Below are 18,148 nucleotides of genomic sequence, written 5' to 3' on the forward strand. Positions count from 1 at the left end.
TATCAGTTACATTTATGGGAAAGACATCGCCTGCAACTTTCCTTCGATCCTTGCATCACGACGAGCAGGACACACCACGCGGTTCTCTTTCAGGCTTTCCGTAAGGATCACACGCGCTTTGCATTCTCGAGAAAGACTTGCGCGATAAATATTCATGAATTTGTACACTTATGATTCGAGCGACTATAAATGTACGAATTTCATTATATTTTCATATGAGGGCAGTTTGCAGTTTCATCTCGTTATTCTTCGTTTTCTCGTCATTTAGGATTATTGCGGGCAAATGTCTTTTCCCGCGAAATAAATAAAAGAGGGATACGCACACGTTTAAGGGCGGATTCCATATGAGAGTTCCACCCTTTGAGTCTCGTCTCGGAATTTCGGGAAAAAAACTGAGTTCGCACAAACCGAATGAATTTTAAGTCCCGAGAGAATTGATCGCTCGATTCCAAATTGATTTGTCCCGACGTTATTCTCTCGCTTCGCAAAATGCGATGAAGCGTGGACCGATTAACAGATTTATCCCTATTACGTTGACAAATTCAATTTAGAATCTAAATCGCAAACAGCGATGTAATTTAATTTAAGGCGCGAACGCACGCGTCGAGCGTACTAACTGATTAACGTAAACACCGACAATTCGACAACAACTAATTTCGATGGTGAGATGATTGACTGATTCGTGTGATCGTTGGGTCATTATATTATATTTGTGCTAACAAATCATAATCACAATAACATACAAATTCAACATATACACGAGTGATGATTACGATGAAGCATTCGCGTGAAAGTATAATTGAGTCTCCTCGCGTCCTGCCTATGTTAATCACGAAACTTTGCAGACCCGCCCTCGAACGCGTCGCCTCAAAATAGTGCTCGAAAAAATCATCTCGCGGTACATACTCAATATTGCTGTGCGACACTGTCGGATTAACGCTACACGACACGTTATATAGGGGCTGGCTAGAGAGATAATTCAGCGTCCATCCCTCTGCACTCGTCTGTCAATTTTTCCAAAAACATATTATTTCGCACTGTCGGCACGGATTTAAGCAAGAACCAGCTGCTTTGGAAATAAGATAAATGGGGAGTTTTTCTTAAGTGGGGAAACAATTTTTTTTTTATACAGAAACATGAATATATTACAATCTATAACAGATTACGATATATAAATGGATAAATCCGAATTTCACCGAACGTACAAATCTATCAAATGAAATCGCTCCAATTCGTCATTCTAAATTTATGGAATTTTATTTTCTATTACTTTCTCAGCGTAATTCGATGTAATGCAATGCACAAGGTAAGTGTGAACAATTGATAGTAATGTCCTGGCAAAATTATAGAATTTTTTAAACGTAAAATGTATGCGTAATTAAAGTATAGTGTAGTATAGTATAACGTGTGAGAAAATAATGTTGTTAGGCGATTTCCGAGTGCAAAGGGACAAGGACGTTGCTAGGGCTCGTGGAGATTTCGCGTCAAGCACGGCTAATAATTGATTTATTACTCCGACAAGCCTCGATTAATCGTCTTCTAGAGAAACATTCGACAGGTGTTTGCGTTTGGCGTAGCGTAGACGTCTCCTCTCTTGCACAAATGACCAAACGTCCGTTCGATGAATTTCAATTCAACTCAATACCTCATGAATTACGCAGATTTCCCTTAAACACGATTTAAATTCCACTTACCGTTTATACACATGCGATTTACATTTGTAATCTAAATTCAATCGTTAATGCCCTGGATTTGAATTCAAATATTAATAATTTGCATGCAAATGCAGTCGCCGGCAGCTTGAGTACAAATCGAGTTACCGAATCATTTACATTTTGCACGGAGATGTTACACAACGTCGCATAGTAAATCTCTTTCCGTGAGATTTACTCGTGACTCGAGTATAAAGAGAGTTAATGACTCCTCGAGTATCCTCCAGACATCTCGTGGATATTCCTCGGGAAAATTAATCCGTCTAATTAATTCGTTCGAGGAAATATAACGGATATATGTGTATAGATAGGATTTAATATTTTCAGAATATATCACACAGGGAGGATTCGGGCAAGGCAAGCGACGATTAGCAATATAAGTGAACTCGCAGGTGAGTTTGGTCGTTTGTGCATGCTCACGTGTCTCCCCTACGGCGTCGGCCTACAGACTTGAGTCTCATTATCAAGTTATAGTCGCTTATTATCAAGAGATATCGAAAAACGTCTATAAAGATTCGTAATACGTGGTACATTAGAAATATCCTTGAACGAACAACACCTCGCCGATAAACACGTGCTGTCTTTGAGAAACTCGCGAACTCATCGTAATTAGCTTAGTAGCGGCTTAATTAACCCCACGGAGAACGATTACTTTCAGTCATGCCTCCTATTATTTCCCTTTTATATTCTCCACCATTTCTCACTAAGTACACGATCGAACTGTCCTTTCTCCTCAAGCTTCGCTTGTCTTTTGTGCGCGTTTGGTTACAATACAGAATCTCCGAACGAAGAGACAGTTGTGTGTGAATGATGTGTGTCGATGTATATGTGTATGTGTGTGTGTGTGAGTGTTTAAACTTGGAAGGATGTAACGATGATTTCCACTGATCGCAGACCAAACAGCGAATTGATTTTCCCTTTCCCTACGATGATCATTAATCGATCGAATGCATCTGACGTTTTATTTTTGTCGTAAGAAGACGCCTCAACCGTGTCTCGGTGTGTATAATTTTGTTATTCTTTTTATAAGTCATTATTAACAACTTTGAATATTACACGGAACGAATGGAAGAGATTCGTTAAGAGATAAATTTTACACGAGTCGAATTACATACCATGTGGAATTTATTTGAATAGAGAAAAACATGAAACTGAAAAATATATTCGCTAACATTAATTGAACAAGCCAATTAAAAAAAAAGTATATGTATAACATTAATTAAATAAATAAAAAAAAATATATATATATATATTAATCAAATAAATTAATATCATGATCGTGGAAAAAATTATGTAAGGTCAATTTTTTATCCGTCTAATATTTCAAAGCCTCAAAATTCTGACGTGTTCCAAATTCTCGAATGATTGCGTCTTTTTTGAGAAATCACGATTGAGTCATCTCGCTATAGATAAAGGGTTTCGATACCAAATATTAGAAACTTTATAAGAATGATGATATGTAAGATTCATCAGAAGCTGAGAGATATTGCTTGGAGTCGAGACAAACGCCGCTACGACGATTCATTCCAGTAACCATCTCGCGCCAATCAATGACAGACACGTTATCACAAGCATTGCAAACATCACTATCAATAATAATGTCGATCTCTACGATAATAATTCCACGATTATTCCTAATTGTTCTCGTTACATTATTGATATCCAACCAAACGAAACAACCAAACAAAGATACCACTGTTTCCGCGTTAACTGAAAAAATATCAAACTTGTACTTGCGACCTCGGTGTCTTGGCGAGAACCGCGTTCCGCCCCGAGATATTTATAATTCGACGCGAGAGGGTTGAACTAGTCCGACCAGGAGCTGAAAGGGATAGCAAGAGAGGCTTCACGTGGATACCACAGCTATCATCATTTCAAGCTTAAACAGAGAGTGATTCTCTAGGGGAACACCCTCGGCGCAAAGGGTGTCGTCTCTTTTTTTATGTGTGTGCGTGTATGTTGTTTTTTTGCTCTTTTTTTCTTTATCTTTATCTTTATCTTTATCTTTGCACGAAGCCGACCCGAAAACAACGCAAGTAGCTAGTATTAGATATCGCTCGAGTTCGTCTAGTAGCACTTGAAACGATACTTAGGGCCCGTGTGTTCGGCGACGAAGGGCCCCTGTTCCCTTATCGACGTCAGAAGAAGCCAGCAGCGTCTCGCAATGGTATGATGATTCGTGTCGGGAGATTGACCGCGATTTCTTTCCCCTGTTTCGTTTCCCTGTCTCCACGGATACAGACGAATCTCCCTAGCAGATGCAGCCGCTCTCCCCCTCCGACTCGGAGCCGTTCTGCATCGGCGATTGATTCTGCAAGTCGACAGCTGCTTTTGTCTGTTAAGGCGTGTGCATTCTTATTCAACTTCAAACGGTAATCTCATTTCGCTCTCGCTCTCGCTCTCTCTCCCTCTCATATACACACACATACACATTTCGACGTTTTATGGAAAAGATAATTAAATCCTGTAGTCCTGACTACGATACAAATACATCGAAATAAAAATATCAAGATAAATATCGGATTGAGGTAAATTAAAATCAAGCGCGCGGTGTACATTGGGAAATCGAAAATTGAGAAATATTAACGTTCCAAACTGAAACATATTGAAATCGATACAAGCAACAAATTAAAACATGTCGAAATTGAAAAGCAGATTATACACAAATATATAGCTTGATATGTATGAGTAAACTGAAAGAAACGACATATGTATTAGAATTATATACATGTAAAATCTGAGATATAAATTGAAAAGTACAAGGAGACATAACAGTTTTATATACTCCTAAAATATGTACATGTGTGACACGTTTTTCGTTAACACCTCCTTTTCTTGCGTATGACTCTTGATATATATTCGATAAAATTCTACTCATTCAATTCGGACGGGATTACTCAGTTTCTGTTGTCGCGCCGAGAAAAGAAAAAGGGTGTAAATGTGTTTTGAAAAAGAAGATAGCAAGAACTGATGCAATTTTTGCAATTTGGCAATGTTATTGGCCAATAAATATATTATTGCACTTGGTAAACATTTGATTGGTAGCCTTAAACTTAATCAATGCATGTCGATGCTTTCGATTAAACGTTTACAATGAGTCCATACAAACCATGATAAAGATACATACAATGCAGTCCTTAGTGATACTACGACAATGACAAATTTTCCTCAGCAATTTTTCCTAGCATTATCCATAGCATTTTTAGATATCCATCGGTCAATTATACTTGATAATCGCTGCTGTCGAATCGACGACCTCTCGTGATTAATTTTCCCACGATTTACCTCTAATTAATAATCCTTCACAGCGATATAATAATCTAACTTGATTGTGTACGACACACCACGATTTAATTTCTGCCTATCAAAGCTAAAGAGTGACAATATCGAAAAGCGTATAAAAGTCCAAAAACGGGACGGAGAGTATCATAACGTTACGTGTTATGAGCTTTTTAAAAGCATAGAGGAAGTGTGCCGCGAAGCAAAATATCACAGAATGTAGAACGAAAAATAGATATGTTCCATCGAAAACTTGGAAAAAGGTCGGATTAAAATACGACTAATTCGAAAATTTCCTAGTGCTACAAAGTAATTAACCATCGATATATTATCAACTCAACTCGATACAAACAATTTCTTTAAAAGCACTAAAATATTAAAAAATATACATGTATATATTAATTTTTTTTCTACAAACTTGTCGAATTAATTTTCGTAACTTTTCTCTTCCAATAACTACGTTTGACAGTCTCCTCGAAGGGCTAATATGAGAAAAGACGATTGAAGAAAAAATATGCAAGCCTCAAGCAAAGCAAAAAAGGAATGAAATGCACTCGAATAAATATTCTCAAAAAACGTAAGTCGGAAAATAAGGGAGAATGGTACAGAGGGGAAAGCAAAGAATACGGCGGGCAAGAAATCAATGTAAAAATAATGTTTACTGATTCCTTTTTTATATAAATTAAAACGTTACAATGGTAGACGAATTGTCAACAAATGAGATATTAAAATTAACTTAATAGAAATCAGAGTTTTTTCTTTCCTATCGTTATTCAAATTATCGTTCTATACAACTTTAAACATAACATTATTCCTTTCTTTTTCGGTTTTCTTTTTGCGTAAATATGTTAATGAAATCATGTTGATTAAAAAAAAAAAATGAATGCACGAGTAAGGTCTCGACGAAAAGAAAATATGCAATGGTTTGATTATTACACGTTTAAGTTCAGGACTGTACAGGATTGTTTATATTATTGTACTCTTAAAGTATTCGTAGGAAAAAGATATAGTTAGCTGCTAATTATCCACAAATACCGTAGAAAAATTGTTTCCAAATTCTCTTTCGCCTTCGATTTATATATGTATGTACTTCAAGTTTCGTTCAGCGATAGTTAACATATTGCGCGTCGGGGCTTCTTTCTTTTTTTCTTTTTTATTACTTTTTTTTTTCTACAACGTCCGATAGAGTAAGAATCTGCACTATCAGCCTTTAGAGCTTAATTCATTACAATTAAAAGAGTCTAAGGTAATTTATTATTGAGATAATTATGTCGACGTGACTGCATTTACGCAACGCGTATATTCTACTATTCGTAGACTTCGAACCAATTCAATAGCGTCGAAATATCGTGGATTCAAATGCAGCAACGTATCATATATATTTCTCTCGTGTATTGCAAATAGGATAATTAATAATAATTCGTTCTTGAAAATTGCGATAAATGAGAGACGCAAAAGACTGGCAGACTCTATCATCCGATCAATCATAACGTGAGTTTGAGCAACTATCGACGTATATTTACCTGTATGCGTAAAAAAAAATAATATAGATCAATTAAACAATATTAGCAAGCGAGATAGACTTAGGTGAACTCTGAGACATTCATAAAGGCCGTCTTAACCCTCGTAGCTCTGACTCACACCATACGAAGAGGAGGAAAGTCCTGGTCAAGCTAGAAAATTTCTCACCCAAAAGAAATGCCCAAAATATTCATAGCGTAATTTGTTTTATATTTATAGCGCGATTTATAGCATACGAGAATTAAGAGATACGATGAATGTTCCAATCGTTATCTCGATAAATCTAAATAATAAAAATTACGAGTCATCGTTTTTAAACAATTGCAGTCGTTGCACGCTGTTAATTTCAATCGTCGGATGATTTCGCCCGGCGCGATCATTTTTACGATAGAATGTCAAGCTTTCTACAACAACTCCTTAATTCGCTTCTAATTCGCAGGCCGACTCTCAATCTCCGGCTTTTCGCGAGCTCCTAAAAAGGACGCCCGTACTTTCGAAAGAGGTCACATTTACGGCTGAAAGGTCTAAGAGGCCTCAAGATTCAGGGCTGAGAGGGTTAACAGCTCTTTCTACGAGTCGGCTAACATACGGAAACACGTCATTGTGTAAAAGCAGTCTTAAAAGCTACTGTGTGAAGCTGTACTTTTTTTTCTCGTTTTAATAAGAAATCGTTGCTGCTCAGTGCGCGCGGTGACCCCCCGCGTGGTCCCTTAGGCCTCGCGAGGGGCACAGGCCGAATGCAATCGGTATCCTATATACGACCTAGGTCATTAACTTATAAGTTAACTTAGCTCAGTGTGTCTTGTCTACCGATCAGGGCATCGAACGGAAATAGAATTACATCGCTTTATGCTCCGGGGGCGAGGCGCGAATGAATAAATTAATATTATTAATATTATTAATACGAGATATATAAGTAAATATGCGTGTACCGTCCGAAAATTTCCAAGGACCGCCCCTTCCGTGCCGATCTTCCGAAAATATAATTCTGCTTTTCTCTCCACGAGTAAATAATAATAAATTGATATTACTGCTAGCATCGTCATTTAATATTAATATATTATCATTTACACTGAATAAAGTTCTTACTGAAAAAATCGAGAGAAGCCCCCTTGGAAATTTTCCGCGGATAAATCGGTTAATCGCACTCGAAATGAATGCACCAAACCGGTCCAAAGGCTGTTCTGAGACGGTTCGGGCCCCATTCGCGAGCTTTATCAAATGCTTCTTTCGATTCGATACCCTGCTACCGTCAGGCCGACGACGACTTAGCATGCACAACTGCTCTCCGAGGCTTTCAGTTCGATTGGCGTGTCCTTGAGCACTACCTCTTGCACTACGGATTAAAGAACGTATTAAGGAAAACACAAAAGTATAAACGCAAACAAATGGAACGTCCGGCGGGTAAGCTAAATAAATCCGGTTGAAATCAAGAGTGAGAAATTAGAGGAGACAGTTTGTCAGAGGTGGGAAAAATGCAACAGAAATTCGAGAAAGTGGGTCACGTGCCGATGAAAATCTGATGTCTCCAGTGTATCCTGGAAAGAAATATATCGGACAAGACAACGAATCCGAGGTGTGTGTGTGTGTGTGTGTGTATGTGTAAGAACCGATGAGAATCTCGTGTTTCTGGTGTCCTGAAAAAAGACCGCTATACTCTGATAACATTGAAATCAAGTGAAATTTAATATCCATTATCAAATGAAAACTTGAAATAGAACTAGAAAGAGAGAGAGAGAGAGAGAGAACTGCAGAGAGAGAGAGAGAGAGAGAGAGAGAGAGAGAGGCAGATATATAGATAGAGACGGTGTAAAGCGCGCGATTCGTGTCGATTCGACTCGAGGAGAAGGTGAGTGAGGAATAACGAAAAGTCGATAGTAAAAAGATGCGTGGGTGGGGGATCCGTGGGAGTAACGGGTGCGACGAGAATTATGTACACGCGAAATGAAGTCGCCGCGTGAATGTCTCTGCAAGAGTGTCATGCAAAAAATGCATGCAGTGAGTATCTTACGCAAAGGATACTGTCTTCGGGAGGCTTGTTTTCGGTGGAGTCCATACCCGGCAAAGCCGCCGCTACTCTTCTAAACAGCTAAAATTAATAATTAACGATAACGATAACACTCCGCCCTGCTCTCCGTCCGGAAAGGACTCTCCGTGCAAATGTCTCACTAACGTCTGCTGACATTTCCATGAGAGAGACGGATTAACGGAATCACTGCAAATTTGTCGATTTAGATGTAAAACGGTAACTCTCCGTGAGATAATCCACAATTTTGGAGAACATTAATTTGGAGTACTTGTATCTCCAATACAATTGACCATTATATCAAACAAATGATTTTAATGATAAATCTAGATATTAATAATTCTAATAGCGTGATGGGAAACTTGTCAAATTAATAACACGCGAGAGAAACATTTCTTTTCTTAAGGCAGACTTTATGGTACTTCATAAAATATGCAACCTAGAAAAGCGTGAAATGATACCTGTTTAACATTGTAGCCAGCCTTAGCACTAGTTTCGATAAACATCACATTTAGTTCCTTCGCTTTCCGCTCGCCCTCCTCCGTCGAGACTTGCCTCTTGTCACTCAAATCTGTTTTATTGCCCACTAGCATAATTATCACATCACTTCCTCTTTCAGTCCGCACATCGTCTATCCACTTGGATGTTTGGTGAAACGAGTTGGCGTCTAACGAATACGCAATCTTAATCTTACAGTTCGCTTATCAGTTGTATGTACCAATAAAAACGTTTGCCGGCAGCCAGACAACAATATTAGTTTTATTATCATCATTGTCATCACCATTAATGTGCTTCTCCGATCGAATTAAATGCATTTAAATTGAGAAGATTGCTAATTCCCCTACTTTATTATTGTGCGACAAAATTAAGATCAAATTTAATGCATTGTTAGGTGACTATTTAGTCAACAAATGTGGAATTCGGAGAGAAAATTTGCTGCTACCGGCGTACGACTTTTCGGTACACGTATTCCTTATATACCGGGTGCTTACTAGTAATATCGTAAACAACCACCGCGACTGTCGAATCTCTGATGTAACTAGGTATCAGAGAGCGGAACCGTTCTTGCCCCGCTGTGTCCCATAGCTGTAATCTCACGGTTCTATCCTCGAGATACATAGTTTTGCTTAAGAAGTCTATACCTATCGTAGCCTGTAACACACCGGATCACGATACTAAAATTACCCAATCGATCTCTCGTGTCATGCAGGAAAGGAAATTCTCAGATATGCAAACAAAATTGAAAATTAAATACAAAATTGGAAATGTCTCAACCTTTAGCATTAAAAGAGGACAATACTATTGTACTCTTGACTCGATTACAATGCAATAAGTTATTTTTATAAATATAAAATAAATATATAAATAACATTAAATGACATAAAACACATATTTCTTCTTTTACATTTAATAACGTAAGCATGTATTTTGTATAGAGATCTGTAAAATCTTAATAAACTGAAAAGCAATGAACACATTAAAAATTCAGGTATACACACACACATTTACTTTTCTTACAAAATTTCCTGTAAAACTAGCGACACGTCGAAACATTGCACCAAGTGAAAGAAAAAGAGGTTTTTGCTCGAAGCAGAGGAAGCATCGGTGCGGTAATTCAATTAAATAATTCCACGCTATCGCTTGCATTGCATATTTACATTGTGCCCGTTGCCAAACTTATTACAAGTGCAGAATTGTACAATAAATCAATCGCGTTGAGCGAAAAGTATTCCAGAATCTTTTTTAAACATGTGATTAATATATGGTGAAAAAATTATTGGAAAGGTGCGAGAATAGCGTACAACACTGCAATTTATTTCAAAAGAACGATAACAATGATAAAAAGTATCTAAAAATGGGGGAAAACGAAATATCGACCTTTTGTAAATTTCTTGGTCTTTTTCTACCTTTGTCGAATAGAAAAAATCGATATCTCAGTTCCCTATTGTCTCTCCTATTAGCATGAAATCTCATGCTAATTTCCTCGTTCCGTCTTTTCTCGCAATTTTTCTGCACGCGTTTATAATATACAAAACGAGTGAAAAAAATTAAGAGAAGAAAATACGAACGTAACGAGCAGTCGTCAAGCATTCGAAGGACACTTTTCGGTCAAGTTATCAAGTACACAGTGCATCAAAAACAAGCACATCATTAGGATAGAGGACAGCGATGAAAAATAAAATCAAGCCCACACAGCTTTTGACATGTAGTTTATTATGCAAACGAAAAAATTAGTGTCGACAATATTAATGAATCGAGGGTTTAAACCAAGGATTCGAGATATGGAGGATGTAAGGAAGGGGGAATATACAATGTGTGGTCACTGCAGATTGTATTTGTGTTAAAAAAAAATATAATCCAACAAGTAAATATGAACCGATATGAGAGAGCCGATATCAGCACGAATGTGAGTCCTTTTGAAAAGTGCTTTGAGAGAAAAAGTATTTTTCTTAGGAACCTCAGGACTGAAATTAGAAATGTCTTTACAAATAATTGGAAAGTTCAACCTGACAGACATAAATATCGTTATTCAACGAGATGTGAACTAATCTCGAATCAAATTGTGCATTAAAATGCGAATAAAATGATTTAAACGGATAAGTGCGTGCATGATACTCTAGCTGTTGTTCCCTTCTTATCTGAAGAAACTGTGTCAATGGGTGAAGGTTTCCCAATACTATTGCATACATGACAGTTTATAGGCAAATGCAATGGCTCTCATTCAGTACAGGGTTTATAAAGTTCAATAGACAAGTAGTACTGCCTGCTGAGTCATGCGAATAAATGGCAGTCGAGTTCCATTAATTCTCGAGGAATTATACTCTATATAAGAGTTTGTTCAATCTTAATGAGCCATATGCCACATGAATTCCTGATAGAATTGTAAAGTGAAATTCTCGAGACAAAAATATTTTCAATAAGTGTTTGTGGTATGAGTATGGGAGTAATATGTGGTATGAATATGGGAGTAATATATTACTGTCGTGTCCTGAAAAATAGCACAGCATGTACAATGCATCATACGTTGCACAACCTACACACATGCATATTGAGGGAAAACAGACAAAGGTAATGCGAGTGTGAAAGCATGCACCAGAAGAATGACTAATTAGTGCACACACGCACACACACAACAATTAATCATTAGGGGACACACGGAAGTCATTACATACCTGGTATGTGTTGTCAAAGCTGTCATACATAAACCGTGTAATAAGAGAGGTCTTCCCGACTGTAATGCAAAATTACATGTTTCTTTTATTGATAAAATTATTTATAAGGGATTATCTGTATATTTTATCGCCCTCTTTTTCAACTTCGCCCGGAGCACTGAATGATTTATCGGCGAAACTTGAAGTATTACCCCCTCGTTAAATTTGCATTTCGCGTACGTCGCGAAACGCCGACGAAATTGACACGTTCGGGCGAGATCGACGCTTAGGAGCGGCGACGTGTTCGACGCGAGGAGAAGGCCTCCCCGTGTCGGGCCGTATTCGCAATTCAACCCGGCCATCGCCATCGCGCATTTAAAGCACCGAACGCGGCGTGTTAATTAGCAAAAAGTATCGGCGTCAAGCAAAAACACTATTACAGAGCGCTAAATATGCGTTCAGACAGCTCGGGCGCAGTTATACACGGCGACGCCGTGTCATCGCGGACGGCGCGAGCGGTGGGGAATATTGATCCATAACCTAGAAGGCTACCAGGCGACGTCGGCAAGAAGGGTCGTCAGCCCGATTGGGGTCTGGCCGAGGGACCGGCCTTCGCGACAGCGCTGGGTCCCAATCGATTCGTACAAATCGTCGAAACGGCACTTGACACTCCGCGCGACCATGGAGGAACACTCACCGCTTTGCTCGCCGAGAAAGACGAGCTTGAACTTCCGCAACGGGTTGCCGAAATCGCCCGAGGACGACATGTTTTTCTCTCAGCCTGAGGTGACTGTCTCGCGGCGCCTGACCGGCGGGTCCGGGTAAAAACACAACTCGAACGATCGATTACGCGCTCTCTCAACGGCCGTTCCGTCGAGTCATTTAAGCGACCAGCTGTGCCGGCTGAGATTAAACTCTTCGTCAAACTGTCTCTCTACCACAGGCTGTGAACGGAGGCCGCGCTTGACAGCTCGCGACACTCGCTTGCTTGCCACTCCTAGCTTGCGAGGCGGCCACGTTTAACTGGGAAGTGACGTTGCGCGATTGCCGAGGATGCCGAGGAACCTAGACGGCGCCACGTGACTTCCGTGAGACGAGAGAGACAGAGTGAGTGAGAGCGAACGCGCGCGCCCAGCGGCGTCCGATCTCAGCACATTGATAAGAGATAACTGGAGAAAAAGTGAGCTAAGTCTTTGTGGGAAGAGGATCAAGAGAACAGAACAGCGAAGCTGCGGTTGGCTGTCGCCATTATTATCACCGTTATTCCGACGTATCGGATGATCGCTCGAAGAGCATAGCTCCAACATGGCGCGCATTCGGCTCTTCCCCCTCGTCGTTGGTTTCCCCCTCACACGGGTTCAGCTCGCTCTCTCTCTCTCTCTCTCTCTCTCTTTCTCTCTCTCTCTCTCTCTCTCTTGCTCTTTCTCACCTCTATGAATCATAGCCCGGTAAACTAGTTTGTATTTAAAATTATACTGAGAGATATCTCTTGCGGTAATCATAGGAAATTTATGATACATGCTTCACTAAATACATATGAATATTTGGAATACTTGAAAGATAGGATACCCTATCAATTATTACTATTAATAATTTACTATTAATTTACTATTAAATTACTATTAATAATTAATAATTTACTATTATTAGAATATTCTGTGACTATCTTATGCGATGTTTTTAAATAAAGAAACTGATAAATAGCATTAACATAGTACAGAATATATATATATATATATATTGCAATATTTATGTATATTATTATTGCTACATGTAAATAGCAGAATTGTCTTATATTTCTGATTTTGATTGGTTTTACTTGATTAAAAGATATTGAGAGTAACCATTGATGTGAAAGATTTCAATATTTCGATATTTTTACAGAAAAGAAAGAAAAAAGAGAAACGACGAAGGAAAGGCGTAAAAAATGCAGCTGGAAAAAAATTAATTATTATCTCATCGCGACAATCTTTATCTATTTATCCTTTTCCAAACATCATACACACGTTTACAAAATCAGAAATGCTTTATCCGCAGATTAGCCTTCATATGTTCTTCATGTTTTAAAAGGAATTAAAACTACAAAGTTATTCCCTCAATAATAAAAAAACTTGTGAAAGATCTAAAGAATGAAACTGGAGAAAGAAACTGAGAAACAATTTAACATTCATCACATTATTCAACTATACTTGTACCTTCATTTTTTCTTTTCGTTTTTTTATAACAAAACAACAACCATCTAGTCGGTTTTCCCTGAATCAAGAATGTAAGTTTCAGGAAGAATAGCCTCTAGTCGTAATAATATTTATTTTTTTCTTTTTCCCCTTTTTCTTTACACATATATACACGTCATGCACACGCTTCATCAACTCACATGCATACATAGGTACAAGCACAGCCACCCGTTATATATACACATCACAATATTTCGCGTATGGCAGCAACAGCAGAGCACTCAGTCAGTTTACTGTTGTTGCATTCTGTTGTTGTTTAAGTTCCTATAGGCATCCTCCACGACTATGGAATTACAAATGATGTCATAGCCGGTTCTGTTAAACCTGAAGAAGAACAATGAGAAACAGATGGGGAACAGAAAGGCGAGCACAAAATTCTTCATCATCGACCGACCCAGGGCCAGCGGCAGGCCCAGATCGGTCCCGGGTGTGACCAGGACTACGTCCGGCTCGTTAGGTCGCTCCACGGGAGTTACACTTTGACATTGGACCACCCGTAAGCCCATCATATACTTGCCGGGAGTAGCGCCTCCGATAAAACCATAGATGCCGTGCTGGAGCCAAAAAGCCTGAGACGTTTCAGAAAAGAAAAAGAAAAGTCACGCTCTTTCTTCGAGTTACAGGAGGAGGACATTCTCGTTTAGAAAGAAATTTTACGACAGATTGAAGTAGACAGTGCTTTCAAGCGTCCAATGACGTTCAATTATCTCTCGACTGCTCAATAACATGTCCCTCCGTTCAATTGAATCTCAATAATACTTGACAACATGTTCCTCCGTTCAATTGTGTTTCTTACCTCAAATATACAGACTATTACACGATGGATCACCTCTAATATAAGAATTCCGTAAGTCATCTCCAGCGCCATTTTGTAATCGATACGCAAATTTGTTTGCAATACATCTAGGTCCTCGATATCTCTGAAAAAGGACAACCGCTATGAGCTGTTACATCGGGCATATCACAAAGCGCTCAAAAAACAGCTGCTTACATGCGAAGAAGGAGGAACGATCTTCTCAGGACTTCTTGGAAGGAATGTCAAGAATAATAGACACAGAATTGAGACGGAGAATAGGGGAAGAAAATGAATCACGGCTTATAGAGAAAAGACAAACAGAGAAGAAACGGTAAAACGGTTTCGCATCTTGATGGGAATGTTATTCGTGAACAACCAATGCAATGCAAATACTCTCATTGGACGTGGAGCTTTGGATAAACGTGCGAAGCGTGGGTTGTTCCAACGAAATGACACATCTTACGTACATAAAGTCGAAGACATCAATCGCGATAAACGAGATCGAGAACTTCAGGAGGAACAACATCGCCGAATCGATAAATTCCGCGGCGAACCTTTTCCAAATCGGAGGGATGCGATATTCGTAACCTGAAACGAGTAAACCGCAGCTACAATTAGGAAAAAAGGCGCAAGAAACACAATTGCGGAGAAACATGCTTATGTGAGACACAAACTTTGAAGTAACTCAAATAAAGAGGGGCATTCGGACCTTCGGTTCCTGGCGGTTGGAAGGGTCCTGTCGGTTCCTGAGGCCTTCTCTGCCTCTCATTTTGCACATCTGCATTCCCTACTATTGGCCTGGTCGGCGCTGTGGATACCTGACTGGTTTGGAAGGGTGATGAAGCTAAAATCATAAAGCCTTCCATGAAGAACTAAACCTAAAGATTAACACGAGCTATTTTGATAATCCTACTTTCTATCATATTAATTGGCATGGCCCTTTATGTGTGTATAAACATCATTCAACCACGATATTCGTTACAATATCAAGAGCAGGCTGCTTCTATCTAAACAATCGTAACCCGTTGAACTCAGACTACACAAAACGCATGGTCATTTGAGTTTGCTCATACCTCGTCAGTTTATTCTTTCGAGATGTAAAATTAATTCGAGAGAAAACGACCGTTTGGTACTTTTGTCAAATACTTTGTCAGTAAAGTATCTCGAGGCGAATCTTATTTGTCTTCTACTCGTACGAGAGATCAACGAAATGTCTACGAACAAGAAGAAACCAAAACGCTTCACCTTTATCTCAAACATTCTATCTTTGTATTTCATCTTCGGCATGAGATCACTACAAATAAAACGTGCTAGAAGATCTCAATATATCGTTCTCGTACGGATATTAAGTCAACTCTAAATATGCAGAGATAATCTCTATCATTATTGTGCAATCAAGTTACTACATTAAGAACACACAATTTACAACTCTTCTCATACATTTTACATTCGTACTTTCTGTACTATTTAGTTCTGTATTTACTTCATGTCCGTTTTATTACATTTCATTTAGTAATTATCTATGTGTTTACATTTCTACATTTATGTATCTGCTCACACTTATATATTTTATGTCGCCTGCTCTACGATACGTTTCTTTTTTTTTTACTTTTCAAGACGATACACGCTCGTCCACGCTCATACCGGCAATCGGATTCACAACGTGCCCCGATATCACGTAATAAGGGAACATCGCGGCGACACTCTGCCAAGTGTACACCTCATTCAGCCACTTCTCCAGCTTCTTGAAATATTGCGATCTCTCTTCCGCCGGGTCCAATTTATCATCGGCCACCCGCTCCGACGAGTCGTCAATGTTTTTGTCAACTGCCATTTTACGCTACTGGCTCGCCTGCGGAAGAAAACAAAGTTGGTTCGCAGCTCGACGAGCTCTCGCGGTTCCCGCGAACGTCGCCTATCCCTCCGGACTTCCTCCCCTTTTGATCGGGACCGCTGACAAGACGTGACAATCGAGATTACGATCGTGGCAATGGTCACTTGCTCACACCGAGCCTCACTGGCATCAACGACCGACCGCGACTCCAAACGAGGAACAACACCGGAAGAAGGCAAACTACCGCGACCGATAACGCCGTTTATCGCGGTTAATCGCAGAAACGCTCTGTCAATACCTCTGTCGTGATCACAGCCACTACTACGCATCTATCTACGCTCGTGAACGCGCTAACCGTCACTACTCATCGTACTGACGTGTACAATGCTAAATGGGCGTTACAATGTAACGCGCTTAGTCAAGATAGCCCGACAAATTATCGTGGCGACGCACACAGCTGTTGGCTTTTCCCCCAGACCTCGAGGATGCGGGGAAAATTCTAGGTCAATGCCTAAAGCGCACCTTCGACGGACCAATCGAGACCTCAACACGCACCGTTAGAAGCAGACCTTGGGCTAGTACACGTGTACCAGCGGCGAATCGATCGCCGAGAAGCCGAGAGCGCTCCTAAGAGAAACTGCGACGAAAGTCCGGCTAGTTGATCCCTCGAATTTTCGAACGAGCATGTTGCAACAGTTTCGATTCGTGTTCACGGCCGACTTTGGGAGGAATTATGTCGGCGAAACATTTGGAAACAGATGTCCAAGGGAGACATCTGGTAGACGAGACTAGCACTATGTGCTAGAGATCTCAACTCTGGTTAAATTTGTCCAAAATCAGAACCATCATTCCACCAGAGACTCGTCAATACAGAGAGGCAACGAATTTGCGTCGTTTTTCTACTCTACTACTAAATTTCATTTCTACTCGGCTGCGAACCGAGCTGCGATATCGCACCTGCTCCAAAATGAGCTGCGACATCGCACCTGCTCCGAAACGTGAGCCGAGTATTCTTAATATTCTCCCGAAACGTCAAACTAACGCTTTTGTTTTCTTTAAACTGATTCAACTCTTCCTCGTCACTTCGCTCTCTATATTTAACGTCCGCATTAGCAATCTGCATCATTAGCAATAATTCCCACATAATTTCCTGCCGCGCTCTTGAATACATAATCACTCCGTTTCATGTAACAAACGTGAACTTCACATGTAACACGACGACTCTCCCAAATGTGCCACATAATAATAACAAATATGAGCGACAAACGAGATTGACTGTATGCACATACGAAATACACAAAAGTGTGACGGCGAAGAACAGGTGCAGGCCGCGCTAGAGACATTTCGTTGCTCGCCGCTGTTCTCCTCAGGCCCCCGATGACGTACCTCTTTGCCGGACGTGAGAGCTCGTGAAAAGTGGAAAACGTCATCGACGAATATATCGAATTCGAGACTTTCCGCGAGTTCGCGTCGTGGGAAAAGGCACATGCTCTCGAGACACCTTGGACAAGCTGGCGAGCGGCGCTCGGCTGTGCGCGACGCAGGCGAGAAACCTGAGGCGCGCACTTTCCCCTGGAAAGCGGAGGCAGCCTCT

General features: G+C 39.9%; 2 protein-coding genes across 7 annotated transcripts; both read right to left on the minus strand.

Annotated features, from left to right (window-relative positions):
- Positions 1–3,122: 3,122 nt before the first annotated feature.
- Rab6 (RAS oncogene family member Rab6) lies at positions 3,123–12,727 on the minus strand. 3 transcript variants are annotated; one of them, XM_011151249.3, is made up of 6 exons: positions 12,388–12,727; positions 11,712–11,770; positions 9,531–9,690; positions 9,000–9,205; positions 8,535–8,601; positions 3,123–4,037 (listed from the first exon to the last, which is right to left on the minus strand). In XM_011151249.3, the coding sequence occupies exons 1-6, from the start codon at positions 12,455–12,457 to the stop codon at positions 3,964–3,966; spliced, it is 636 nt and encodes a 211-aa protein (XP_011149551.1). In that variant the 5' UTR covers positions 12,458–12,727; the 3' UTR covers positions 3,123–3,963. The 3 variants fall into 3 exon arrangements, with proteins under 3 accessions (XP_011149551.1, XP_025159631.1, XP_011149553.1); XM_025303846.1 differs by having other exon boundaries at positions 3,123–4,047; positions 8,524–8,601; XM_011151251.3 differs by lacking the exon at positions 3,123–4,037 and adding an exon at positions 5,860–7,848.
- Positions 12,728–13,634: 907 nt separating this feature from the next.
- On the minus strand, positions 13,635–18,022 carry LOC105189273 (protein FAM8A1). Of its 4 annotated transcripts, none has more exons than XM_025303958.1 (6): positions 17,941–18,022; positions 16,365–16,572; positions 15,430–15,564; positions 15,188–15,308; positions 14,721–14,844; positions 13,635–14,493 (listed from the first exon to the last, which is right to left on the minus strand). In XM_025303958.1, exons 2-6 carry the CDS (start codon positions 16,552–16,554, stop codon positions 14,155–14,157), a joined length of 909 nt encoding a protein of 302 aa, XP_025159743.1. In that variant the 5' UTR covers positions 16,555–16,572; positions 17,941–18,022; the 3' UTR covers positions 13,635–14,154. The 4 variants fall into 4 exon arrangements, with proteins under 4 accessions (XP_025159743.1, XP_019699816.1, XP_011149556.1 ...); XM_019844257.2 differs by lacking the exon at positions 17,941–18,022 and adding an exon at positions 17,077–17,378; XM_011151254.3 differs by lacking the exon at positions 17,941–18,022 and adding an exon at positions 17,110–17,374.
- Between the last annotated feature and the right edge of the window lie 126 nt (positions 18,023–18,148).

Source organism: Harpegnathos saltator, unplaced genomic scaffold, assembly GCF_003227715.2.
Source record: "Harpegnathos saltator strain DR-91 unplaced genomic scaffold, Hsal_v8.6 scaffold58, whole genome shotgun sequence".
Classification (NCBI taxonomy): Eukaryota; Metazoa; Arthropoda; class Insecta; order Hymenoptera; family Formicidae; genus Harpegnathos; species Harpegnathos saltator.